The sequence below is a fragment of the Poecilia formosa genome, unplaced genomic scaffold (genome assembly GCF_000485575.1).
Source record: "Poecilia formosa unplaced genomic scaffold, Poecilia_formosa-5.1.2 Scaffold465, whole genome shotgun sequence".
In the NCBI taxonomy this organism is placed as follows: domain Eukaryota; kingdom Metazoa; phylum Chordata; class Actinopteri; order Cyprinodontiformes; family Poeciliidae; genus Poecilia; species Poecilia formosa.
The window spans coordinates 34,966-62,665 of record NW_006800404.1 but is presented as its reverse complement, the minus strand read 5'-3'; the positions used below and the strand labels follow the sequence as shown (position 1 = coordinate 62,665).

General features: G+C 38.4%; 1 protein-coding gene across 1 annotated transcript; it reads right to left on the bottom strand.

Moving 5' to 3' along the window:
• Positions 1–1,472: 1,472 nt before the first annotated feature.
• Positions 1,473–27,302, bottom strand: pard6b (par-6 partitioning defective 6 homolog beta (C. elegans)). Its single transcript, XM_007578041.2, has 3 exons — positions 26,918–27,302; positions 23,526–23,748; positions 1,473–5,595 (listed from the first exon to the last, which is right to left on the bottom strand). The coding sequence occupies exons 1-3, from the start codon at positions 26,978–26,980 to the stop codon at positions 4,664–4,666; spliced, it is 1,218 nt and encodes a 405-aa protein (XP_007578103.1). The 5' UTR covers positions 26,981–27,302; the 3' UTR covers positions 1,473–4,663.
• Positions 27,303–27,700: the final 398 nt, after the last annotated feature.

The window sequence follows — 27,700 nt, the reverse complement described above, 5'->3', positions numbered from 1 at the left end:
CATGACTGGCTCACTGAGCTGTCATGGTCTGGCAACAGAACAGTCCAAGATGGACAAAAATAGTCTTATTGTCCAGTAGTTTGTTTAAACAAAAAGGGTACTTAACATGATCGAACTTTTAAAGTACCACTTTTTAGAACTTTTTCAATCAGTCCTTTGAAGTAAAATACGGCGAAACTATTGCAAGCCCATTTACTAACATTGTGTCAGTCAGTTGATACTCAATTCATTAAGGGACAGATGTTGAATATTTTAGACCTCTAAGGGGCGCTCACGTGTCAACTAAACACAATTTCCTATGGTTCTAATAGTTTATCTGAATAATAATCTCTTGCTTGGTTCTTGTATTATATTGTCATTTTATTATATTGTTCTTGTCAGAAATATTGTCATTCTGACAATATTTTTAGTCTATGATTTCGTTTTTATTCTACTCATTAAAAAACATGTTTAAATACTTTACAGGAAAAACAAATGTTCCACTTAAAAGGTAATATTAATTTCCATTATTATGATTCTGCTCACAATTCAATTAAAGGTAAAAGACTAGATTTCTCCACGCTGGTGTCGGAGGCCTTGCTTTCTCAAGTAATAACTGCTCCTCCGATACATTTTCATTCAAACCTTTGTGAAGAATTCTGTGTGGACTATTAACTATAATTATTTATATTTTGCAGCGTAGCTTGTAAAAAACAACTTTTTTCTTTACGTTATGAGTTTGAAAACTGGCTAAACGTGTCACTTAAGCTTCCACTATTGTTTACGCACCGCTGAACCGCTCAAGTTTCGCAGGTTGAGTTTTACAAACTGTCCACCAGATGGCGATAAAACACAGGGAAGGTTTTAATAATTCCTGTTTCTGAACGATGTTTATTCAGCGGTTGTAATCTTGCTGAGCATCCTGGATTTGTGGATTTATAAAAGCAAATAAAATGGTTGTTAATGGTGAATAGAAAAAGTATCCAGCTGGTCATAGATATGAGTGCAATTCTGAGAAAAACAATTTGAGAATGGTTTTCTTTGGCTTTTATTACGTGCACAAAAATGTCCATGTTTTGTTGCACCATTTCCTGGAAAATTGGAAGGCGCTTTGCTTTGTTACAGGAGAAAAATGGTAAAAGTATTTATTGTTAATAAACACTACTATTGCTACTAATATTTTAATTAATCTACATTGTTCAGTCAGAATTACTTGTGGGCCAAAAAGAAAAAAAAAAAGAAATAAAGCATTTCTAAAACAGCTGAAAATCCACTCATCCATCATCATACACGCTTATCCCTAGTGGGGTCACGATGGGAGCTGGTGCCCATCTCCAGCGGTAAACAGGCAAGATGCAGGGTACACCCTGAACAGCATGCCCACAGCTTAAAAGAAAAATAAAAGAAATTATATAATGACTAATTTCAAGGGACATTACTTTTGCAAGGCTCTGTATGTAATTTGTCCACATATTAAAGACAAAAACGCCAAGTATTGCTACATATTAGTTTATTGTATCCAGCTCCGCCAGTCAGCAGTTACAGGTGTGCATCTACTTTTTCTTATATCTCCAGTTCAACCTTATAACAATATCCTTCAGATGATAAAAATGTCCACCATACATATAAGCATTGATATGAAAATACTGACATTCTTCATTACAAATCTACATCACAGGATTTATCTGGCTAGAAAAAAAAAATATTACCTGATCACTTAAAAACAGTCGACACCAAACATCTGCCTATGTGGTTGTTAATACAACTGTCTCGCTGTCACCAAAAATAATAATTCACAGTATGAGAAAAGAAAATAGAAATAGTGTTTAATTTATTTAGCAGAGATTTTCCTGAAGCTTTAAACAGAGCGGTAAAATCTATAGAAATTATTTCTAAAGAAATCTCTACTGTACCTGGAGATTTACGACCAAAAACAAAAAATCAAATGATCATGAATACACAACAAAAAAACCAAACATATCTGTTATAAAAATATAATAGCATAATGTGTACAAAGAAAGAAAATATGAAGAAGATTACAGAATAAATAAAAAAATGTTGATGTAGTTACAATTCCAGTGTCCTGTGCTGTAGTTCAGAGATAAAGCTAATAAAGTAATAATTATAGATTTCCATTTAGAGAATGGTTCATTGCTATGCTTAGTGCTGGGAATGCTGCATTTTGTGGACCACACACAAGGCCAAAAACATCAAATGTAGTAAGTAGCCTGTGCTGTTATAAAAACATCTTTTAATCAGTCATGGAATTTCACAATCTAAAAGCCTCAGATCGTAAACACAGCTACAAATTATGAACATGAGCATTGCCTCAATTTAAATGAATATACTTTCACTTGCATAATTTGTTAAAAGTGACAGTGTGGACCCTGGTTTTATGTGCAACAGTAAAATAAATGCTAAAGTAAGACTTAGCACTTCAATAAGGAGAATAGATGCTTGAAAATCCAGTCTACGTGCTCTCACTTTACAGAGGGAGTTTGCAACAGAAATGGACGTACTGTTTATGGTTATGTCTGGAATTGAAAGGGTTTCAATTCAATTATTTCAAGATATTATTCTAAAAACATTTAAAATATTAGACCAAAGGATAAAACCCACCAACATTTCAGTACCACCTGGAACCACCAGAGGGGGTCATTTTTTCCCCAGATGACATTTAAGTCTTTAGTGATCATTTGTTCATTATTTTGTGCTTCCTCGTGTTTTTACTGAAGTTTGAGTCAAACTGAAGAGTGAAGTATGTGAACTGGTATTGCTAATAATATTACTGCACTGTATCAGATTGTTCTATACGACATCATTACAATGTGTGCACCCTTCAAAAATCAATATATTTATCATAATTATTCCAGAATCTGAGCAAAAATTTCACTTTGTTTTGCTGAGTATGCATCATCTCAGTTTCAGTGAGGCATAAACCCACAGTAGATCCTCTGTGGATCTACTTTTACATCACCATAATGCTTTCATTTTAGTCATTTACTTCAGAGATGATATAGACTTAAAAAAAAAAAATAAGACACTGGAGGTTAAATTGAAGAGAATTCAAGAAAGTGCAGACAGGGCAAAAATGGCTCCTTTGGTGGTTCTTAGACAGATTATCATCATGTGGTTCATAATACGGCACGGCCTCACCTTTAACAAAGAGAGAGAGTTTGTGTCAGCTGTACCTGCAGCTGTGTGTTCAGCAGTGACTCAACCTCAGCAGGGACACAGACACGTCATCTAACTCACCTCAGAGGTTGTGTTTACCAACATGGTTACAGCAACGCTATTTTTGGACCGTCAGCACGCTTGTCGACGTATTACAGCTGAATGAAAATGGGGGATTTGATAGGAATGATGGCAAATGGCAGACGAGTTAGAGAAAATCCCGTTTGTAAAATTGTGTTTAAAACCCCCCCACTAATCTAAATTCCATTTCTGAAAGCATTTGGGCATATTTTGAATCCTTATCACATATACATTTTTGTGGTTTACACTTTGAGTCCTGGAGTTTGTGCAGAGTTCATGCTAACATGCACTCCAGATTAGAATTTTATTTATTGGGATTTTTTTTGGGGTGGGGGGACTCAAATTTTGGTTTGTTCGACCTGTTTAACTCAAGGCTGTTCAAACATCTTCACCAAGGGCGCTAAAAAGTCTATCTATATCTTTATGAAGTCATGGCATGATTTAGATAATGGCTGAATAATCTTAAATATATTGATCCAGAAAGAACCATGAAAATCATATTCACATTATTTCACAAGTCGACCAAATGGCAGGGGAAACAATCATGAGAAGTAGGAGTGCAATATGAAGGACAGATAGCATGATTCATTCACAGATATCTTATTCTGGAGTTAATCACCACTCAAAATTGGTCTTCTAAGAAAAAAATAATCTCCATGAATAGCAATGAAAATAAAGCAGGTTTCAGAGTAAAATGTTTTCACTGAGGCAATCTAATAATAATGATAACCTTCTTTTTGCAGTCGGTCACCCTTATAATGAGGTACAAAAAGGAAGAAGGGTAATAACAGTGGTTAAAAACCATCAAAACAAAGACTTGCTAGGTTGCTGGAAAGTAGTGTTTACCATTTGAATGAAGTAAATGTAAAAAGAAGAAAAGCAGGTGATTGGAGGGGATTGTCAACTAATAACTGAGCTAGAGAGTAGGGGTGCACTGATAAATCGGCCCTGATTTCCTTAATTTTGGGAGATCAGCAATCAGTAGATATTTGCATAAGACACTGATCTTATTCACCAATCTTATCCATCACCGGTCTTAATTAGCAACTTCTCAGACCAAAAAGAAAAAAAAATGGTATCAACCAAAATTGGAATTGGTGAATCCTTAGCAAAGATTGTAATGCCATGGAGCCAACTTGTTCAATGAAAATATTTGAAGACCAAATGAGGGTGTTGAGTTTACCAGTTAAAAAGCTAAAACCCACAAACTGCACTGGTACTGAGATGAACTGGAGAGCAGCAGTGGCTCTGTGTTCCTTCTGATCACCACTATGGCACTCCAGCGTGATGATTGGCATGTAGGGAGCAGCATATGGTGCGGTGTTTGACGTTCAACACATACCCATATAACTGTGCTCCTCAGATGAGGCCACTGAATGCGATTGAGACGCTGCTGCACCTCCCAGTGATCAGTGTGTTGAAACCCAGTCTACAGCGTGATGACTGTGCCCTCCTCCTCCAGGTTCCGCCTCTCCTTCGCTCTGTCGGGGGATGGCGTGGTGGAACTGGCATTGGTGTTGGTCAGAGATCCGCTGCTGCCGCCGCTGCCACGCAGGTTCCCGTTGGCATTTATGGAGAAGGCAGAGCCGGAATTGGCGGCAGTGGCGGTGCGAAGGTTGAGGTGCGGTTCATAGCGAGGCAGAGACGGCATGCTGTAGTTCGACGGAGTGCGCCGAATGGTCTCCGCCTCGCCCCCCATTTCGATCACCACGTCCTCGTCGTCTTCGTCGCTCTCCAGCTCCCCAACGGAGAAGTTCTGGATGATGTGTGTCGGCCCGGCGATGGCAGCTGCGCCGTGGGGTAAATAGCCATGGTAACTGGCACCGTTGTCCGACGAACTACCAGAGGCAGCGCCTCCACCTACTCCACCGCCGCGAACGACATTGTTCCGCTGATTGGCAGGCTTCACGGTGATGATGAGGTTGTGGCTGTTGGCAATCATCATGTCCGTCACCTGGTCCAGAGACTTGCCCACCACCTCGATGCCATTCACCTCCAGAACCTCGTCGTTGACAGCCAGCAGGCCTGTGCTTTCAGCCAGGCCGCCGGGCACCAGGCGAGAGATGAAGATCCCTGGGACCTTCTCCAGGCCCTGTGGAGTCACTCGCACGCTTGAGCCGTCGCGGATATAGAAACCCAAGGGCTTCTCCTGACCATGCTTGTACAGACGGACACGCCTGTGCGTCTCCGGGAGGATGTCCACGTCGATGATGGACGACACAGGGCGGAAGTCTTTCGGGAGGCTTATGATCACTGGAGGCTTCTTCTTGTTGGGGTCAGGCCGCAGAAGAACCGCAGAGAGCACCGTATTCTTCTTCCTGGTCAGTGAGTCTGTACCAAATGTTGTGTAATCAGCTTCCTCTGCAAAACACAAAAGAGAGGAAGTTAAAAAAAAAAAGGCGAAGTAGAGAAGGGGAAGATGGAGAGCAAATAAAAAATGAAAAGTGATTTAAACAGAAGTAACTTCTTTTTATGTATGCATTTCCCAATAATCAAGTGTTGTTTTGTAGCACAATCATTAATACAGTTCCTGTTACTTCAGTTAACTTTAGTTGTTATTAAAAATGCCATATATATATAAATAAATGACTATAAAATTTCACTCTCTAATTTCGCGACTTGTAAGTGGCCTTATGTCTCTTTAAGACGCTCCTGCTCTTTCTGAAACTCTGCCTTCAAGAAGTCATCACAACAGCACTCCTATTAACCCTTTAACAATGTTTTACCAGCGTTGTTCTGAAAGTAGCTTCAGTAATGAGCTCAGCAAATGCGCAGCACCACCAGGTGTTTGCTAATTGCTGCTGGCTAGTTTGAAGGAGTTTAGTGGGTGAGGTGTAGAGGCAGGGTCAAATGGTTGCCATGGTAGATTTAAGGATTTCTAAAACATGCATGAAAGAGTCAAAGCAACACAAACTTAAAGTTGATTTTACATAATACTACCCCTTTAAGGCTGCCACACATGAAACAGTTTCTATGCCTGAAACTCTGTTTCATCATGTAATTTGAAACCAATTTTATTTTATTATTTTTTATTTTTTTGTTCTCAGCCTGAGGCATTGCTGGAAGAAGGATTCTGACTGCTCCCTTTTGGTCGCACTGATGAAAAAAATCCACCACAGCCAACAAGTAGCTTGGCAAGTCGACTTTTGAAAATCAGGTTTTTCCATCTTGCTGAAGCCAAAAATGCCCCCTCCTTATGCTGCATCGAACCCTGCAGGTGCATGTGGTGAGCTGATATTCTGCATTATTTATTTACCAGGCATATGGTTGGCTTGGCAGAATGTTCACATGAAATTTCTATTCTAACTGATGAAAATCATTCAGCAAACGGTGAAAATCTCATGAATCATTAGGGTTGCTGTGATGCGAAAACTCAATACTGATACTGGAGAAAAACTTCAATCTCATTTTAGATTTCTACTATGTGCATTTCTACACGTAGTATAAAAAAATCTTAAGGCTGACCAGAAAGTGAGGATTACTGGTTTGATCAGGTAGCCAGAAACTCAAAAATCAATTTCTTTTCTATTCAATGAATGCACATACTAAGTTGCACCAAAAACAAAGTCTCTTAGATTTTTGTCTTTTTTTCTTCTTCAAATTTTCATTCCTGCTTTTCTTGGGTTGAGGGGATTGCTTTTTTTGTTTACAACCATTCTCTCATTTTGGATGCATTGTGTTTCAATACATTTTATACTTTCCTCTTTTGTTATGATGCATAACCATAGCAACAGATTGGGAGCAACTGATTAACATGGCAAAAGATGAAATAATGCCAATAACTCTGAAGAATTTTGACTAATGACTTTCAACAACATTAAATTTTCCTTTGAGATTAATAAAGTATTCTTGAATTTGAATTTAAGACGATGGAAGAAGACTCAAGAGCTTTTGTTAGTATCAGTGAGGTGTTTAAAAATGAAGTCAGAGGATGCAGATAGGTAGGAAGTAATTTAAAAGGAAACCGTTTTAGTTTATTTCAAATCTTGCAGAGATAATTTTCATTTATACACAGGCAGCAATCATAGAAAGTTGGAAGGACTGTTGCCTTGCAGTAAAAAGGTCCTGGGTTTGAATCCCAGTTGGATGAATTGCTGCCAAATGTTTTCTGCATATTTTACCTTAAGGCAAGAGGGAGGCTGGTGTTAACTCATCAGTAGAGAAAGTTGAAACTCTATGTAATAATTTTGTCTTTTGTTTGAAATGTCAGTCAACTGTTATGCAATTGCACAAGTATGATTAACAGCACTAAGAGCCACCTCTTGGCTCTGATTGGTTGTCTCTGATCAAGCAGTGTATGACAGTAGGGAAGGCAGAAGGAGCTTTATTTTTATTTTTACAGATAATCTGTCTTGTATTATACTGAGAAACATTTAGCAAACATGTAAAAAAAATTGATAAAAGTTACATACAAAAATTAGTCATTAAAGAAAATTCAGAATCTGATCTAATTAGCATCAGCATGTGAAAATTTTCCAGAAAGTAGAGCTCTAAAATTGACAAAACTCTGAATCTCTACTCGATAGATATAAAATGTTCTTGATTAATATCAGACTATAGCTTTTTTTTGACAATATTGTTGCATTTGCAGATAATAATGCAAAAACAAGAACAAGTGAATTTACTACAATGTTATCATGAACAAATCACACTGATCCTAAAAACACATCTATCCATCAACTACCTATTTATTTGAAAAGAATCCGAGTCAAAGATCAATATCTTATGCAGACCACATCCTCAGAGTTAAACTGGTACATCGTGGACTTTAGAAGGATGGATGCACCTGAAATCACAAAGTGACACCACTACAACCCTTTATTGTTAATTAAAATAAACAGGCAAAAATAGCCAGTTTATTTATTGTAGGTGAACTTCATAAAAAGAGGAACAAAGGAAACAGAACTCCCTCCAACCATTTAGAGTTGTGGTTTAATGCTTGTATGAGTCTAATCCTTCTGTTGTTTCCTGGAATCATCTCCTATTTCTTGATGTTCCAACAATTTACTGAAGATTTTTTGCAGAATTAAGACATCAATGAGTCAGCTGCAGCAGATCGGACAGGGTAACGCTCCCCGTTTCTGGGTATTTCATGTTTTTAGGCCAACAATGAACCCCTCTGACTGGTTTGGACAGAACAAAAAGTGTACATCCTGAACCCAAAACACTTTCAAAGCATCACAACAAAAAAAGAACTGCTTTTCAGGGCACAGTATACGCCATCAACCAACTACAGCGGTGCACTGCTTATAGAGGAAGAAACTGAACCTTGAATCTAATAGTTAACTAGCATGTAACAAGCAGCTAAACATTAACATCTGTGTCATGGCTGTGTCATTAACGTCCTGCTGGGTTTTAGTTATTTTTATCATTTTCTTTTGAAAAGACTTCAAAGTTTTCATTCTCTCCATTTATGGCACTCCGCACGATCCAATTTAGATGAAGGAGCTCTATAAACTATAAATAGAGCATTAGTGACACTTTTTTGAATATCTGCCCCCTCTCCGAGTGTGTGAAAGCAACCTCGAAAAGTATCCGCTCAGGCAGCTGACGAAAATTCCAGCTCTCAGGTTCTGACAGGTACGCGTCGCACCACTCCCCGTTCCATCCCGAAACCAAAACAAAGGGTCGATTGTCCCGAGAAAGAGTGGCCGGCTCGCCTTTCAGTTCCCACAAGGCATGAGTTTAACATATTCACGCCTCTGATATCTTAAAAAGCTGAAATGCACAAGTGTGTCATCTGCAAATTCTGCAGGATTGTAGTGTTTAAACGACCTACTGCTGGCTGTTTGAACACACAAACATATATTTCCTCCATTGCTGCCACAAGGCCTTTTCGGTCAGAGCGGTCATGCATGTGAGAGGGCCTGAGCTCTACATCTCGTTTCACTTTTACCAGTCGTCTTTTCATCTGAACCATCCGTCCGTAACCGGCATACGAGAGATCTGACCGTCAGTGATGATCACTCACACTAAGCAGAAACAGATAACATGAATTTGGGTATCTCCAACATGCTCTCACTGCACAGCTCAGCTCTTAAACACTTCATGTCTACTAACTCAACACCATGAAAACAATAATTATTTACTTTACAGCTGGCTAGAGCACAGCATTACCTGATGAAGTCTAGAGGAAGGTTACTAAATGATATGAACCTAAATATATATGAATCCTTTTGCTAGTTATTACAGCCTAAAACCAATCTGACAATCAGTTTTCTTATTCACAGGAAAGTCTAAGGGTTCACGCCATAAATTAGACTGCCTTTAGTCACTCATCGCTTGGTAAACACTACAAAGGTTGACTGTGGTGTGCTGCACAGTGACTGTACAGGTATGAGTATATTTGGCCAATAATTAACCTGCACAGTCATAGAGGAACTATGAGAGGGAAAAAAATAAAAGGTTTCTTACTGTCAACCATACATCCATCCATCTTCTGTACACCCTTGTCCCTTATTGGGGTCAGGTGTGTTGCTGGTGCCTATCTCCAGCTAACGTTCCGGGCGAGAGGCAGGGTACACCCTGGACAGGTCCCCAGTCTGTCGCAGGGCAATACTGTCAACCAGTATTTTAGAAAGTAGATCTACTTAGAAACTAGCACTGTACCGTCATGTTTTTCTGTTGGTTACACTTAGTATTTTTGAAATATTCTACAACCCTTGCAAAACCCCATTTATGACAGCTTTTAGTAATCCACTTATAGTAGTTTTCTGGCCAATCAGCAATATTTAAAAAGCCCGATTTGCTGATTTAGATTTTAACTGTTAGAGATTTTCTTTTGTCTGACAAGACACTTAAGGTTATCCATGATTGTAAAACATTAGAATTTTGAGTTTTACTAAAGTGGCATAGGACACACTATAGGAAGTGTCTTCATACTTAATACAACCTAAAGGAGAAGGTTTGAAGTGATGTTCTGAGAAGTCATTAAAAGTAATAGCTTCCTTACCATAAGCACACATTTGTAGACATTACCGTAACTACTGAAATTTGCCATTTTTACACCTTGTCAACCAATAAGTATTCCATTTTACTTACATGTTGAACTATTGAATATGAACTATTGAATATTGAATATGAACTGTTGAATAACTATTGAACTATTGAATGAGAATTCAAGTTAGTGTCTGAATATACAAAAATTGAGCCAGAATCAAAAACCAGTCGAGAAACAGGTTTATAAAACTGTATCAAATCCAGATTGAATATACATTTCCTTCATAAAACAAGCTCATAAGCATCCAGTGACTTTTACTGTATGCATGAAAATGACTTCCAAGTCAGGAATTTTTGCCTTCAAGCCATATTGTATTGTGTTTTACTCCCTATTGTGAGTCATTAGACTCGCCTAAAAGGCCAAACTGAAGTCATGATTAACCCAGGGTTATTTCTGAAAACAGCTCAGTGGGTTTCCTTTGTCACTCTGTGGGCTCCAGCCAGTAATACAAACAGAGACCTGAGGTAGGTGCTGAATTAGGGTCCAGTACTCCGCACAGGTTAGGTATTCCAGTAATGCAGTGGTTGTTTTAACTTCCCACACTGTGAATGGGGTTAGTGAGGAGGGAAGAAACCACATCAATGGAGGAGAAAATGACCCCCAGGGAGGACACATGAGGTGGCGCTCAGTTTTTTGCCGTTTTCTGTTCGTCACCTGGATGTATAGTTGTGTTCAAAATAATTGCAGTGCTTAAACGAGTATTGGAAGTCATTGTATGCAAATGCACTGGGAACAGAGTGTACTCTATTCCGAAGTAAAAAATGAAAAAAAAAAAAGAGAAAGTTATCAGTGTATATAAAGTTATCAGTGTATATAAAGTGAACTGTATGTTTGCAGTTCACTTTACAAACTCAAATATTTGCTCTGTAAACTGAAAAAATGCATGAAGATTTAACTTCTCACGCAATCACAGAGCTAATACTCAGCTATGCGGCCAATGCTTCTGCTTCACATCTGTGTACTATGAGCTGACCAACCTGTGAATAGGTAATTCCAGCCCAGCACCTTTAGACAGCAATCCTGGTCTCTTTGCATTTCTTGATTTTGCCTCAGAAACATGTTTGAGGTCACATGCAGCTTTTACAGTGTAGTATGAGAAACACCCCTATAACATGGTGGCTGAGCCACTTTACTCAGCTTACTTTGGCTTGAAATTTGTTTAGCAGCAAAACTGTCTGTTGCCCTTCGATCCAGTAAGAACAATCTTACTTTGCTTTCTGTGGTCCATGGAAAATTGCTCCATTTCTCTTCAGGCCAGGTAATGTGGTATTTGTCAAATTGAAACCTGTTCAATTTGTCAGTTCAGGTCATTTGAGGAGGGAAGCTTCTGGATGACAGCTCAGCCTCACAGAAACGTCCTCTAATTGTTGCAATACTCTCAGGTAACAGTAGATTTATGATCACTGATGATCATTGGTCGAGTCTTCCCAGTAAAGCCTACTGTTTGATCCTTTTCCGCTCTGGTTTTCTGTATGTTTTCTACCGATGCAGCTAAATATTCTTCTCAGTAATAGATTTATTCATCAATTAATCACATTAAACAAGCATCCTTTAGATTATTTTCATTCAACCACTTAAACCTGCTTTATACAATATCATAAATATAGTAAGTCCAAGTAAGTAAATAACTATTCTTTTTATTCCTTTAGTGAACATTCGATCATCTATAGCTAAAAAAAAATCCTTTTAACACCAACATGTGACAAGCTCAGCCCTTTCTGCTGGACTTAATATTAATAATCTAGTGATTATTTTTTGGATTCACCAAGTAATTTTACATCATTTAAAACAGGTAATGTTAAAACTATGCCACTTGATTTTAGGGTAGAACATATTTACAGACAAAGGTTTATTTTTTATTTTTTTTATCTCAAATGCAAAATATGTATACGTTTTGTACAGTTTTGGTTTAATTACGGCACAGAGTCTTTCAGAAATGGCCTTTTTTATTATGCATGCTCCTGTTAATTAATCAACTACTAAATGAGTTGATTATTTCAATAATCGATTCATCACGATTAATCATTTCGGTGCTACACCGTTCTCATTTCAGTTTCCATTTCAGATCATTTTCAAACTACTTTTTAACCAAAGTACACATCTATGAAAAACTCCTGGAAAGACCAATCTTGCCCACATTAACACAGGTAAATGCACTATAAGCAACATGTCAAACATTCTCTGTTATTCCTGTATAAGAGCCACACAATAAATGACCTCACTGATTGAATGCCACAGTACTATTACCTCTTTAAATTAATGATTCAGTTACACATAATGCCACAGGAAAATTTTCTATGTAAAAATATAATTCCTACCAAACTCCTGATGAATCTGGTTAGTGGTGCTGGATTGCCATTATCCTGAACACAAGTGGATGCATCCTCACATTCAAATGCAATATTACCCAGTAATGGGTGCTATGTACACTCGGGATGAAACTAATTCATGGGCTTGACATTTATAAAAAAAAAAAAAAAAAAAAAAACAGCTCTTACTAGATCAAATCAGCTGAATGCCCTGATATTTGGATCCCACAACAGAAACTGCCTTGTGACATAAAAGGCATAAACAATAAGACATGAACATATAGTGAGAGCATTAATAGTTTATGGGGTATGAGTTAATAAGTTTCTTACTTCTTCCTACAACTTTTCAAGCATGTTAAGATTATTGTAGTACAAAATCTGTCTTTTGCATTCCTTGTTTATATGTGTGATTTTATGCTTCTATCATGTTTGAAATACAATAAATTCAATACACTTCCTGCTCCAGTGATTCATTCATGCATCCACTTTCTCTCGTTACTCTCATTACAGCCACTCCTTGAAATCTACTTTGCTGCTGGTATTCAGTATCAAAACTACAATGATCCAGAGCGATAAGATGCTTTCTCTGCAGCAGAATTATCTCTAGCAATAACTCTAATGAGCCATTATTTCTCACTACCTGTAATTCCGGAAACTTGACACTACTCCCAGGTTTCACCATGACCAGGAACACACACGCAGAGAAACGTTATTATCACAGCTGCGACAACTGTAGCTTTTTTGTTACTGTTTTAGCTAAAAATACATCAGCCTGAACAGAGAAGATAGAACAATTTGCTGAGTAACATTAACAACAAACAGGAGTGATGAGAAGCCCAACAGAGTAACAGCTTGAAGTCTGACAAACATGTATTCATTCCCTTTCAACCTCTTCACACAGGTCTTTAAAAAGTCTTACCAGCTGATTCCAATTTTGGTCAATACCAATTTTTTTTTGTCCAAAAAGTTTGTAAATATAGCAACAAAGTCGCCAAGTTGTGAATAGCAGGGTGAATATTTTTAACTGTGCATGTGCAGACGTGAACTGATGGTCAGTCAGCTCTCTGTCACGATTGCCGATCTTCCAAAATGAAAGAAATCAGAATTTCGTGCGGTACCGATTTTTTTTGACCTGCCATTTTATAGTCAGAATTGGTAAATAGTTCATCCATGAAGATTAGCAAACAAAAAGCATCATGAGAACCAAAATGTCCACCTAAAGTGACCTGCCTTGATAAAAAGAGCAATAACCACAGAAGCACTGAAGGGAAAAATCAGCTAAAAGAATAACAGATAATAATTGTTCACATACTCCACAAATCCAGCCCTTAAGGAAGAAAGTAGGGTTGGACGATATGTTACTCTGTAATTTCTGCACTCTTTCGTTACAGTGAGTGACTTAGTTGGTGCAACCAGCCTTGCTTAGCTCGAGGTCGGACAGCTAAATTCCTTCCTCTGGTTACATCCTTCAGAATGCCGCACTGGATCAGAGTTCAGTGAATATTCTATATATTGAGTATTGAAAATTCTATCAAACATATGTATGACGATATATATTGTTATAAATTTATTGTCCAGCCTTAGAAGAAAGTTGCAGTAGGAAGAAAGCTAAAAGAGGACTTATTTATACTTTTACTGCAAACCCTGAGAACAACATGATGGTGGCAGTGGCATTAAGATATACAGATGTTGTTCTTTTGTCTGGGCAGAGGCTCACCTTCCAGGAGGAAGGTGACCTGAAACAGCCAGAGCTACAACAGAAAGATTAATACCAAAGAATATTTATGTGCTACAATGGACTAGTTAAAATCCAGGCTAACTTAGCAAAAAATAAGATACAAAAGTTGCATAGAAAAATAAAAGGTTGAGGAAAAGCCATTTGGTATATTAACATAAACACTGTTCACTGTTTAATTAGTGAACTGTGTTCACTGTTTAAGTAATTAGTTTGAAATAGCCAAATATAAGACATCAGAAGAGCGAACTAAAAACAAGCAGACTGTGGGGTTCTGGAAACAGTCAGGTTTGTTGATGACAAGCTTGGATGTTCACTACTCAGCCGGTGCCATGATGTTCCTAACACAGGCTGATACAAGAGGAGGAAGAGGAGGAGGAGAGGGAGGAGAATGTGTGAGTGTGTGTACTTTCACACAGCAGAAGCAAAGGTGGAAAACAACACAATACAGAATAGAGACAGAAACGAATCATACAAAGAGACAGGAGAGCTGGAACACTACTGGGATGGTGAATAAATAAAAATGCTTTCAAAGGGGTAAATTCCATTACTGTTACTATTCCTGGTGTGGTAAGCATACCTCCCAGATAACAGAGCCTTAATGCTGCTGATAAGAGGAAGAAGAAGAAGTTGAAGAGGGAGGTCAAAGAGAGTCCTGAGAGGAGGCGGCGGAATAAGGCCAGCGCTTTTACAAACTGAAGCAGAGCAATGGACCGATGTGAAAAGGTTCGCCCGACTGCTGGCCATGTGAGGCCAGAACGTCGCCATGAGTAACTAGGCTGACACCGAGGAATTAGACCAAATGTATTATTTAAGGCTCCTCATCATTAAGACTGATCATCCTCCTTCCAGGCCTCCTGATACAATGTCAGACATAACTTCTCAATTACAATCATCAGTCTTGTCTTATTATCTTTTAATCTTGTTGGGGAAAAACCTGAATAAAAACCCGAACTTGATAGAAAAGGGCTGCACTGTAGCAGCATATACAGAATTACTTAAAGGGGCTTAAAAGAAAGGCATTTTTTCCACCAGTTTGCACTTGAAGGAACAGCACGTTTTAAGCATTTTAGGCCGGCTCTGTTCCATCTTGTCACTACGGTATGAAGCAGTTCCATCAATTCGTTTAGTGCTGACAGAGACGTTTTTTGCTTCCTGCGTTGGCTCTTGTCTTCCTTTCCCATCAACCTGTCCCTTGGCCACTCTGGTCCACCTCTCAGCAGAAACATTTCTGCTTTCAGCTGATCCAACAGATTCCTATTTTGGCTTTCTTCTCCATCTTCTCTTGATTTAGCCATTTTTTCTGTAATTACCTCCCTCTTTGGCTCCTACTGCAGTGTCTTAAATGTATTCAGTGCAGAAACGCTTAATAATTGCAGAGGAAAATTAAATGTTATTGGAACATTACTGTTCTCTTTAGGTGTCTAGCACAGAGCAACCCAGTCTGTAACCTCAAGAGAGCCCTTCAGGGCTTCTTCAGCTTCCTGTGGTCACTTTCTCACATTTCTCTTTGTTTCAGGTCACCACTGAACAAGGGATTTATATTTTGAGCAGAGAAAAATAATGTGACATGTTATGTTAATAGTCACCTCCTATTATGATGGAGTACTACATAAAAAACTTAGATGAATTCAAATTGTAAAATAAATTAAACTTTTAATTTACAATTTATTTAATTTATTTATTTAAGCCTAGTTTGAGGAATAAGTGGAACCAAAATGCTTTCTGCCAAAACATTAACAGACGTTAATCAAAACCTGGTAACTAGTCTGCATAATTATTCAAATTAGTTTACTATAACCTAGTAGGAGGACTTTAACTGGATGCTGTGAACCTTAAGCAGAAAGTGTCCCAACAGCAGAAAGGCAACAGTGTTTGGGAAGCTGCTTGTCTGAGCCTGCTGACTACAGAGAACAGCCAATCAGATGAAACATGCTGGAACAGCGTGCAGAAAGAAATTCGTAGATGAGCATATCAGTTAGTATGCTGCATATCAATATAAGCACGACACCAAGCCCACAGGGCAGAAGAAATGGGTTTTAATTAAAGCTCACCAAGAAGTAAATCTGTCAACTTGACTGTACAATAAAGCAAAAACAAAACATCATGTTCACATCTGATGGGCAAAGAACTCCATTACTTTCATCTGTTCCAATCTGAATCCAACAAATGTAAGAAAAGCTAAACAATTCCCTCTTTGACTGCTTTATTTGCAACACCTGAGATCATCACTAAAATACACAACACAGACTAAGTTTCAGCTTGTGAAATGGAAAGCAGCTCTCCAGCGACAGTTCATCAGTTCTCGTTTCTAACATGAATCTAAGCAGACGTGGTTCAGCAGTCTCTCGTCACACATCCACCTGACATGGTGTGGGCATTCCTTCATGTCTTCTGGATCTGTACAACGTCCAACTCACTCATTACCTTTGTCCTCCCGTCATCACTCATTCGTCTTGTTCTCCAGATTATCCCTTATGAATTGTTTGTGATCAAGACTTTCCTTTCTACAGCCACACCCTAAACCTCAGCTTTACCTCTTACCGCAGCTGAAATTGGATTTTTTTACAGCAACCCCTTTTTCCTTCCTGCTCTGACTCATTCATCTTTTCAGAGCTAAAAGAACTCAGGCAGCCTCCTAATACCCCTGTATCCCATCTGCTCCCTTTCTTCCCTGCCTCTATTTTCTTGCAGTTTGAATAAAGTTTCAGTAAGTCAGGCATTAGAGAAGGAGTAAGTTCTCAGCTTTTTCTCCTCCTTTTAAATCTCTCTCCACCAGCCTCTTTGTCCGTTTTTAGCCCTTGTTGACTGAGCCGTGCTCTGAAGCTCAGGGTCCAGTCTGGCCTGCTGTCTTGTCTAATCTGCCCAGCGGACGTGATCAGACGCTAGCCACATACCACCCATAACGCCTCCACCTCCTCTGCTTCCCCATCTCCCTCCCACTCTTCATTTCTTCCCCTCTTTCTCTGTCCCACCCACCCTATCTTGGGCCTCTCTCCACATTCCTCCCTCTCTAATACTATTCCCACTATCCTGCTCCCCTCCTCTTAGCTCCTGGTGCATTCCTATCACACTTAAAGCTCCCTCGCTCTTGTCTCCCTGCATCACTAATTACACGACTTACCAAAACAAAGCCTTCTACATTACTCCTGCTTTAATACTGTTTACTCTGCCTCCCGTCCATCCCTCAGTCTCTCTCATTAGCTTTAAGATATGCACTGCCTCCTCCACACATTCCTCCTCAAGTGCTCTGAATCCTTCGTTCCCTCACTCAGCATCCTTGGGAGTAATTAATGTTGGTCTGAAAACTTTAGATCTGGAGGTGGAGTGGCTGATTTCTCTTGCCTTGTCAGAGTGTGCTACTTAGGGAAGCAGCATGGTTTTTACACCTGCTACTTTCATGTCCATCCAGCTTTAAAGATTTTACTCAATCGGACCACGACAGACTTTGTTGCGCTTGTTTCGTCTGTTTTCACCTTTATCCTCATTGTTATTCTATTTTGCTCTGTAAATGTGAATTTTTCACTCCATTTGCATCACTCTGCTTCTACATCGTTGCCTCTCAACAGACTTGATGCGTTGCTTTGTTTGTGTACCGAAACCACAATGTACATTCCCCCCACTCTGACTCTTGCATGTATTGGTTACTAACTCCTAAGGCATTCTCATGAGGGACTGTGAATCCAAACATTCCTGCCCTCTGCTTTAATGAACAATGGTTATGATTTGTCCAGGGGCTAAACTGAATGAGCAAAACTGCTCATGCAGTGCTGGTCATTTCATCCTTTAATTGTCTTAGCTTGGCCATTGCCTTCACATGCAAGTCAGCTAAATTCTGAGTTTCGTTTGGAGTTTCTCTTATTGAGAAACAGAAGAAGGAGTTGTGAATAATGACATTGATTTTCTATGCTGTTTTTGAGCTGCAGTTTTGCCTATGTGTGTAGTTTAACAAGGGTACCAGAGGAATTTAACAAAACCATTTGTGTCGGAGCAAGAGTAAGGTTTAAGGCATTTTGTTGCTGTGCACACAATTCCCATTAGGCTTCATAGTCCATATTCCTTTATGATCCAGCTGTCAGTGTCACAAACAAAGATTGTGTCTACCAAATATTTATACATCTTATAAATATCTGCCAGTAAGTAGTCAAAGTCTGGTAAAAAACAGCCCCTTGTTCTACGCTTTGTTTCCTACAGGGGACCTTCAGCTATTAGAAACGATTGCTTGCTGGAGGCATGGACTCTGTTGATGTTTGAAACAATTGAATTTAATTTTACCCAATTGGTAATGTTTGGCCGTGACGTGAAATGCGTCACATCGAAGCTTACCATGTGTCCGCTGTAAAAAATAAAAAACCTTGTGAGGAGTAGGGCCATGACATCTTTGCTAGCAATAAAATATTTTATGCATTCCATTTGTTTCAACTTTAGTGGCTCAATATTAGAAAGGATGGCCAGCATGGACTGATTGTCTCTGTTCACTTTCTCCGCTGCTATTCCCAAACTACAACCACAGGCAGACTACAATTCTAAAACGGCGCAGAAAATCACCGTCATCATTCACAACTCCTCCTTTTGCTTACCGATGGCCAGGTTGAAATTCATGTGACCAAACAGCCAGGTTTTAATTTTATCAGACAACAGGACATCTCTCCAGAAGCTAACATATTTGTCTTTGAGTAGTTATAAACAGTAATTTGCCTTTTTATATTGCTTTTGAAGTAATGATTTCTTCCAAGCTGAGTGGCTTTTTAGGCAGTGTTGGTACAGGACACGTTTAACTGTGGCCAATTAGACAGAACCTTTAACTCTTGGTTTTGTTCTGGAGTTCATGTATATTTTGCACAACAACACTGATGCACCAATGGACAGTTCAGTATAGCTTGGTGGAATGAAAACAGATGAAATCAAACCCACGGGGACTACCATTTCCACAAAAAGTGATAGTTGAAAGTGATAAAATGGTGTTTATAATTGCATATAAGTTTTTGAACACATCAACGTGGTAGCTTTATAGATTTTTTGGTACTGATATACTTAAAATAGTCACATTTTCATGACTATTTATATCCTTAATTCATTTAAGTGTTTTTCTAACTAGAAAAAATTAAGTGCCTGTGGTTTAGGTACATAAGAACAAAACAGAAGTCAGAAGTGTCAAAAGCCAAATGTATTCACAACCCTTAAAGTTTGAAAACAAGCGAGAGTATGACAAGCTGAAGATGTTTCATGACACATATAAAACAATTTTTTTTTTTTTTGAATCAGAAAATATTCCCAATATATAGTTTTATTCAGCAAGTTTAAAAAAACAATGTTTCTACTCAAAACAAAGACTACAGAGGAGAGACTTTGGAGATTTTTTTCTCTCTTTACAGTTTTTGCAGTTTTCCAAACACACCAAGTTTTGACAACTAGAAATTGACATTACACATGTTGGAAGATTAAATGGAAAATCCTTAGAGCCGCTCTAACACCAATAATGCACGTAAAAACATTTCTAATCAGAACACATCACAGCCAGCTCAGTCATCATCAACACACTCTTTGCACTTTATTAAAGTTTAAAAGTTAGCCTACTTTAACCGATACACAGGACAACAAACAAAACTCTTTATACAAAAAGCAAACAGCCACAAACTCCACAGCCTCACATCATAATGTCTGCAGAAATGAACAAAACGCATTGATCACCGAGCTCATGTACGATGCCCAAGTCAGTCTCCCAGAATAAAACTAAAAGCCACATTGGGAACAACCCTCATTAGGTGCAAACTGATCTGCACTGAGACTAAACACACAGATTGTGAAATTGCCAGTTTGAGAATGATAAACAAGCGCTGTAACTGGAGACAGCTGTTTATATTTCAGAGCTAAACACATTTCTAAGCCCTCTAATAAGAGTTCACTGCTCCACGAAGGAAGAGGAGCTCTTCGTCAATGCTTTGAAGGTTCACTTTATCCAGTAATAATATCACATCTGTCTAAAAGTTTATGAAATTTATAGAAATATGACAAGTGAATCTCAAAGGTATTAGCAGTAGGTTAGGAGTGGGTTCCTCTTGTTTGATAAAAGTCTCTTCACTAGGACTCAACTGTACCTTTTACATAAAGACACACAGACAAATTGGCTGGTGACTAATGTTCAGCTTGATTAGGTAATGTCTGCTTCACACAGCAAGATTTTAAAATTGTCGACCAATTGTCAAAACCTAAGAGACACAAATGACAACATATTTGCTTGGCTATAAGAGGTTTGGTCATACAGTGTGTGGTGTCAAGTCACCATAAAAACTGATTTCACTTACCAACATTCAGATATCAGACAGAAAATATTGCAAAACGTCTTGAGATGAAACGCAAGTTCATAATAATAGTTCATAATAAACTTGACTGGGAAAAAGCAATGATGACAATTTGTGGACTATATTTAACAGAATATACATAATACAAAGATTACTCAAAAGTACACCAAACTTTACGGTCCACTTTGGCAGTCATTTGTTTTCTTTATTTAAAACAGGCTGCATTGTCATTTATCCTCAGAACATCATACACACTGCAATATCCCCGACTATCCAAAGTGCTGAATATCCCGACTTTTAGACTGGAGCAGTCCTGACTTCCTTAAGAACAAACAAGATCACTCTTAAAGTGGCAGTATTATGTATTTTACAGTCACATAGTGCCCCTTTATAGCACCTATGTTACCTTCAATTGTTATAAAAATGTTATATACATATCAAATATGATTTGAAAGAAATTTGACTTTTATAAAATTGGGCCTCTGTCTCTTTAAAAACTCCTGCTTTTTCTGAAACTCTGTCTTCAAGAAGTCATCACAACAAGGCTCCTCTGTTAACCCTTTATCAACGTTTTTACCAGCGTTTCACTGAGAAGTAGTTCATACATAATGAGCACAACAGATGCGTAAGTGCTTCAGGTGTTTGCTAATTGCTGCTCGTTAGTCTGGAGGAGCTGGGAGGGCGAGTCGCTAGGGAGGGCTGCTCTGTGAGACGGAAGCTAAGAAACTGCAGCTCTGAGAAGGAGCTGCGCCTCGAAAGTGGGGTTAGGTCCATCCACAGCTGAATGGTTGTCAAGGAGATTAAAATATATCTTAAACATGAAAGAAAGAATCAAGGCAACACTCCAGGTATGCTTGATGATTAAATAACATTATAACATGACGTAAAGCTTTTAAAAAATGCAATTTATATAATACTGCCCCTCATATACTTACATATACTTGCTGTGTGTGGTATGTGGTATTAACATACCACACACAGCAAGTATACATCTCTTAACTTTATCTTAAGGGTCATCTTGATAATCTGCACATCCTTAAGACTGTTGGAAGAGGAAAATCAGGACAAAAATCAGGATAAAAATCTTGCCAGGCTTAATCAGAAACTAAAATCTCTCATCTTTTTCTTATCATAGAACTCTCCGTATCCAGACAGGGTCCGGTAACAATAATACTCTTTCAAATGGAAGTTGTGACTAAGGGAAGAAGACTCAAAGTAAGCTACTTGTAGCATCACTGAAGTGTTTAAAAATAAGTCAGTGTTGAATGAATGAAACATCTACAGTGTTAATGTACTGCACCCACACATTGCAGGGCTCTGTCAACTTAATCCTACTGGTGCCTTCTGGTAGGGTGAAGAGCAGGGGAGGGCAACAAACCAAGAGGGGGACAGGAGTGTGAGGTTAATAGGGTCTGTGGGGGGTTGTGGTTGCATTGATGGGCGACCGTTGTTGGTTTTTATTTCAGCGCATGCCTAAGAGCGTGAGTGATGTGCACTCCCTGCTTGGCTCCACCACCGTGTTTTCATGTTGTTCCGGTGCGTTTCTGAACAGCAGTGAACCCAGCGTGGGGCTTGTGTCTGGAGCGTGTAATTCAAACAGCGTCCCATGCAGCGCTACGCACTCACCTCGCTAATCTCCTCTTGACAAAGTGGCTTAGCTTCTATAGGGTTATATGGCACAGGGAGACAGCTTAAACCCCTCCTCCCCCCAAACACCCTCGGCCACCAGACCCTGGGATCCTCCCAACATTCAACAAGTCACACTTGGAAACTCACAGGGTTAAAAATCCAAACAGACAGGAAAGTGTTGCAATGCCTGAATATGAGAAACATTAACTTCAAAACTCTCACAAGTAAACACACTGAAACCTCTCATATATTCTGAAAGCTGAAAATTGTCATGCACTGTAATGGGAGTACTGTGAGGGAAGTACATTTTAGTACTAATTAAAGTAAACAAATACAGATGAGCAAGAAGGATTTTGTGACACATGCACACCTGGCATTTTCCATTAAAATCTTGCGACCTTTAACCTAAACCCGATAACAGATTTCAAAACTTAAGAATAAAACATATCCAGAGTTCAATTAAGCATGTAAGATATAATTATTCAAAGGATGCATCGATTGCAGTTTTCTGGCTGATCACTGGTCTTTATGGTCGACTCTGATGTTGGCCAGTAAAATTTTTTTATTTCTGAAAAGTCCCTAAAGCCACGAACTTGCTAAGTAAGCCATAATGGGTGATAATTATAAACTGCAACCTTTGCAGAGTCAGATAACATTAGAGGAAAAGATCAGTTTTACGTATAAGTATCGGCCAACTGCTGATCAATCAAAATGAAGGAAGTCGGTCAGGGAGGGTCAAAAATAGTCATACCAGAATAGTTTTCCTCCTATTTTAAGAGTAATGTTAACATTTTGGAGCAACGCAGCCATAGTCCAGACATGACTCTGATCTGTAAAGGGAGATTAGATTCATCTGAATCTAATCTTATCTTATCTTAGGTGGTAAGGAGGCTCATCACTAACGATGCATCATCACAACCCCACTGGAAACATGCAACACGCTGGTCAACAGTTCTAAGAAGGGTTTAACTGCTGTAATGCCAGTAAATTTCCCCTTATTATTGGTAAGAGTAAAACTAATTTTCAACATGACATTTCATTTCATTTTTTTTTTCCAAAACCAACACTACTTTTACATTGTTTCAATATCTTTTGCCTAATTTCCTTTCTGGAAAAATTTTTTAAAAAACTTCTTGATTGGTTGAAAAACATTTGACGCTAAATTTGCCGGGAGTTGTGTATGATTTCAAATATACACCAAAACCATAACTTTTCGACTGTCCAGAGTAAAAAGCGTTATGATTCTGTAACCAGCATTGTATTTCTAAGCTAGGTCATTTAAAAACATGCAGAAACTGAAGAACAATAAATGTTACCTTTCCTCTGCAGGAAGAGCCTCAGCAGAGGGTTGGCACTCTTGACGGCCTTGAGATAGTTGTCGTCATTGTTGATGGGCAGCAGGTCGCCGTGCACATCGGCGTAGGCCACCAGCAGCTCCACGTTGGGGATGCGATGAACGTGCTGCAGAAGGCCGTAGAACTCATCAAAGCGGCCTGGCTTTGAGCGATCCAGAGAGAACCGACGGAACTCTGCGCCAAACTGGGACAGGACATACAGGATCACAGTACGAATATTAACACAGATGATATCGGAGAGGTCGGAACAGGTTCAGAAAAAGGTGTGCAATGAGAATCAAGGGAGTTTTGCTAAACTATTCTGAGGAATTAAACTACAAATCCAGTAAATTACAGGATGTGTTCTTATGGAATTTGATAAAAAAAATAAAAAAAAAAATTTTCAGCACAATAGCAGACAGGGTCAAACTACAGACGTCTGATCTCATCAGCACGTAGAAAGCCTCCCTGCTGATGTTGACAACAAGTTCTGGTTGTTGTGGTTACTGTTGCCCAGGATGGACCAAAAAAAAAAAGCTACAATTCACTGCCAACTTGGGCGCTTGTTGCACATTGGTGCACAGCAATGTAGAGATTAAGTTGTAGGACTCAAGTAAAAGCAGTTGGACTTTACAGCACACAATGATTTTGGTGAGTTTCTACAGGCAAGTCTGGAGAAAAAAATGTTAAAATGTACTGCTGGCTGCTTCATCAGTCTAATTTTACATCTAATTTTTACCCATGAATTCTGAACTTATGGCATCAAATGACTGTTGCTCATGTAAAAAAAATCTAAAAAGAAAAAAACATTCAATTCTCTTTCTCCGATACCAGTAGGCCTGTCGCAATAAGCAATAAATCAGTTAATTGCATGAAAAATTAAAACAAGCTCATTTATTTCCATTTGCATGATTTATTATTTCTCTTTTCTCTTTTTCCCCCAAACTGTGGACCACAAAAGTGTTTTGTGTGTTGTTTTTTTGTCTCCTCTCTGTTTTTTTTGAGAGTTTTTTTTTTTTGGAGAGTTTTGATTTTTTTTTTGTCGTTTCTGTTGCTTTGTTTATTTATTTTGGATATTTAAAATGTCTTCCAGATCCTGTGTTGGATGTTAATCTGAATTTAAAGTTTATTGGTTTTTGAGAACGTATTCTTGCATTATTATGCCATTGCCATTTTATTAATTGAAAATGGCCACAAAACAACAATAAAGACATTTATCACAATAACTTATATGAATTTCTCTTCCAGCAAGATTTGTTATTGTGACAGGTCCAGACACAGGTGAAAGATTTTTGCTAAAATCTCACAGAAGTCTTTGTGTATATATATATATATATATATATATATAATCTAAACATAGCAGTGCTCCAGAAAGATCATTCTATTTCAACAATTCTGTTTACAATAAATTCAGACGCATTTAGTTCAATTCACAATTAAATGGTTGTTAACCTTATTATTACAGAATGATGTCAAACATCTAAGCATTTAAATATGTCCCCTGCGTGCTGATTACAGGTTTGACAAATTAAACTGTGATCCGTTGGCCAGACGGAGAACCTTATCCCAGTTTCTGGTTTGTAGCCACCTGAAGCTTTTCATCTGTTTCTACTTGGAACTACAAAGACTCAAGTCTTTCCCTTTTCCTTCAAAAGGTTTCATCATGTAAAATTACATAGCATTGTTTGAGGCAGCAGTATAAACAACTGAATAAACAATTGAGGAAAGTGTTTTTTTCCCCCCAAAGCATGAAATTCCCTTAAAAGTACAATTAAACATTGTAGAGAATGTTGAATTATGAATAATGCACATGTTTCTAGGTATGGACTGCACAATATATCATTACAATAGCTCTCTGTGTGTATTAATAATATTCCAAAAGACTGTTTAGAATTCAACATTTGTTGGTCACAAATTCTGTCACAAGTCCAATTTGTTAAGGTCACAGGTTGTTGGAAACAATAATATCATAATCTTATTATGGGTATCCCACCCTTCTGTTGAATACATATTTAATGAAGTCAAAAGGAAAGCAGGGCTATTTTTGAAGTCCAGATTAAACATACCAGAAAATACAACAAAAAAACTGAATTGTTTACATTGAGATAATCTGAAGTTTCAGTTGACCAGTATGGCATGTTGACTTGTGTTACCAACAGCAAGTAAAACATATTTATAATTTTTAAATCGAATACATTTATTTAAAGATCAACTTCAGCCATTGATCTGCCCCTCAACAACAAACCCAGTTATTAATAAGGGACTTTGGAAAATTTAATTACTCCGTACTGCCCCAAAGTATATGTTTGTGTCTTTGCAAGTGTACCTCTTGAACACCCCATAACAACTTCTGCAAATTTCTGTATAAACACATCTTACATCATATGATTCAATATTCATTAAATCACTTTAAAATTGTTCTACTAGTTTAAAAGATCAGACCAATAATAGGCAATGGATCACAAAATTTAAAAAAATGTCAAAAAATTTCAGAATGGTTCACATAATCCCCCCCCCCAAAAAAAACACAAAAAAAACCTTCTTTTACATGCTCTACTAAATAGGTAAGTTTGACTCCTTATTTTAAGGTAGCAACTGCTATCTTTTGTATAGCTATGGCACATAACTATAAAAAGATGAGAAATGGCCGATTCCGGTCACCTGTCAAGTAATCAGTGTATTTATAAACTTCAGCCCTATCAGATTGAGGAGCGCTCCTAAAACAATAAAAATAATTTGTATTTGTGCCAAAAACTGATGTCATAGTTTGTGTATATTAAAGTAAATAATAGTTTTCGGTAGAATTCCTCAATGTGGGCTACAGACAGGACACAGAGAGCCTTCTGCGGAAGAAGCCAGACGAAAGCAAGCCGAATGACATCTGCAGACATAAATAATATCACCTGCATTTAATAAATTGTTTTATTGTGACGCCTTAAACATGTTTCCGTTTGTTGTAAACCCTTTATGAGGCGACAGCGCTTATATCTCCTAGTAGTTATAAAACACGCAATTGTCACAACTTCAGTGAGTGAGTGCAGGGAGCGGCGGAAGGAGCTGTGACAGGTGAAACTAGCTCGCTGCGGAGTCAGCTGACATTAACCTCCACCTTCAAACTTAGCCAGCCATAAAACTTGGCAAATACAACCACAAAATAGTTACCTTAAAATGTGTCGAGTTATCAACGAACTCCACACAGTAAAAACAGAACTGTGCGTATAGCTCAGGTTTATGTATCTGTAATCGGAACATCACAACCTGCTACCAAGCCACTTAGCGGGCTAAATTAGCAGGAGTAATAATGTTAATCACCACAATGATTTAGCATCACACACAGAGAAAGTAAAACTGACAATAAAAAGTATATATGTCACCTTGCTTTTCACCTCCACGGCACTCAGAGAACGGCTGCTCGGTACTCGGTGGTTTTTGTTCATGTTTCGCTAGCAGCAGGACCATCGACGCCTCCAAAGCCCGCACACTACGCCCTGCTCCAGCCGTCGCTTCAGCGACCGCTGCTGCCACCACAGAGTGTCCGAAAAAACAAGTTGTTTTACCGGGACCGCGAACTGTCCCAAGAACTCTCGGCTACCACCAGTTTCAGAGGTCTGTGTAGAGAACGGCACAACTGCTGTCAGCCAGCTCGGCTCAGCTGGTGAACTTATCTCCTCTCATAATTATCATTTCCAATGTTATCCAAGCGGCAGCCTGCGCTGTGTCTGAGCTGGCCTGGTCCCTGCCTCGGGCTGCCTATCTTCTCTCAGGACTGGGAGAGCTGGTTGCTTCAAAATAAAAGCCGCTAATTCTTAGCCAGTCAAAATAAGACTGAACAAGAAACCAACGAAGTACACTTAAACTTCATATTAGCAACATAAACTACAATAAAAAGAAAAAAAAAACGTTATTTAGGAAATTGTATTTAATTTACATTACTACTTATTTTAAATATCATAATTTATGACATCCCCAAATATAATGATAGCAGTTATGGAACAAATAACAGTTATGAAGACAGGATGAAATGTGGTTAATGTATACTGCCTTCTTAAATAACTTTTATTTTGTATACATGCTAACATGAAAAAATTATAAATCATAATATGATATAAAAATAACTATTTAAAAAGGCAGGAATCGTTAACCACATTTTTTCGTTC

Bases quoted from the DNA above. Each gene is read 5' to 3' on its own strand.
- pard6b (XM_007578041.2), bottom strand. From the start codon at position 26,980: ATGAACAAAAACCACCGAGTACCGAGCAGCCGTTCTCTGAGTGCCGTG. The intron at 23,749-26,917 runs GTGACATATATA...GTCCTGTCCCAG, and splicing joins CCGTGGAGGTGAAAAGCAAG to TTTGGCGCAGAGTTCCGTCG. The intron at 5,596-23,525 runs GTAACATTTATT...TGTGTTTTGCAG, and splicing joins GCTCTTCCTGCAGAGGAAAG to AGGAAGCTGATTACACAACA.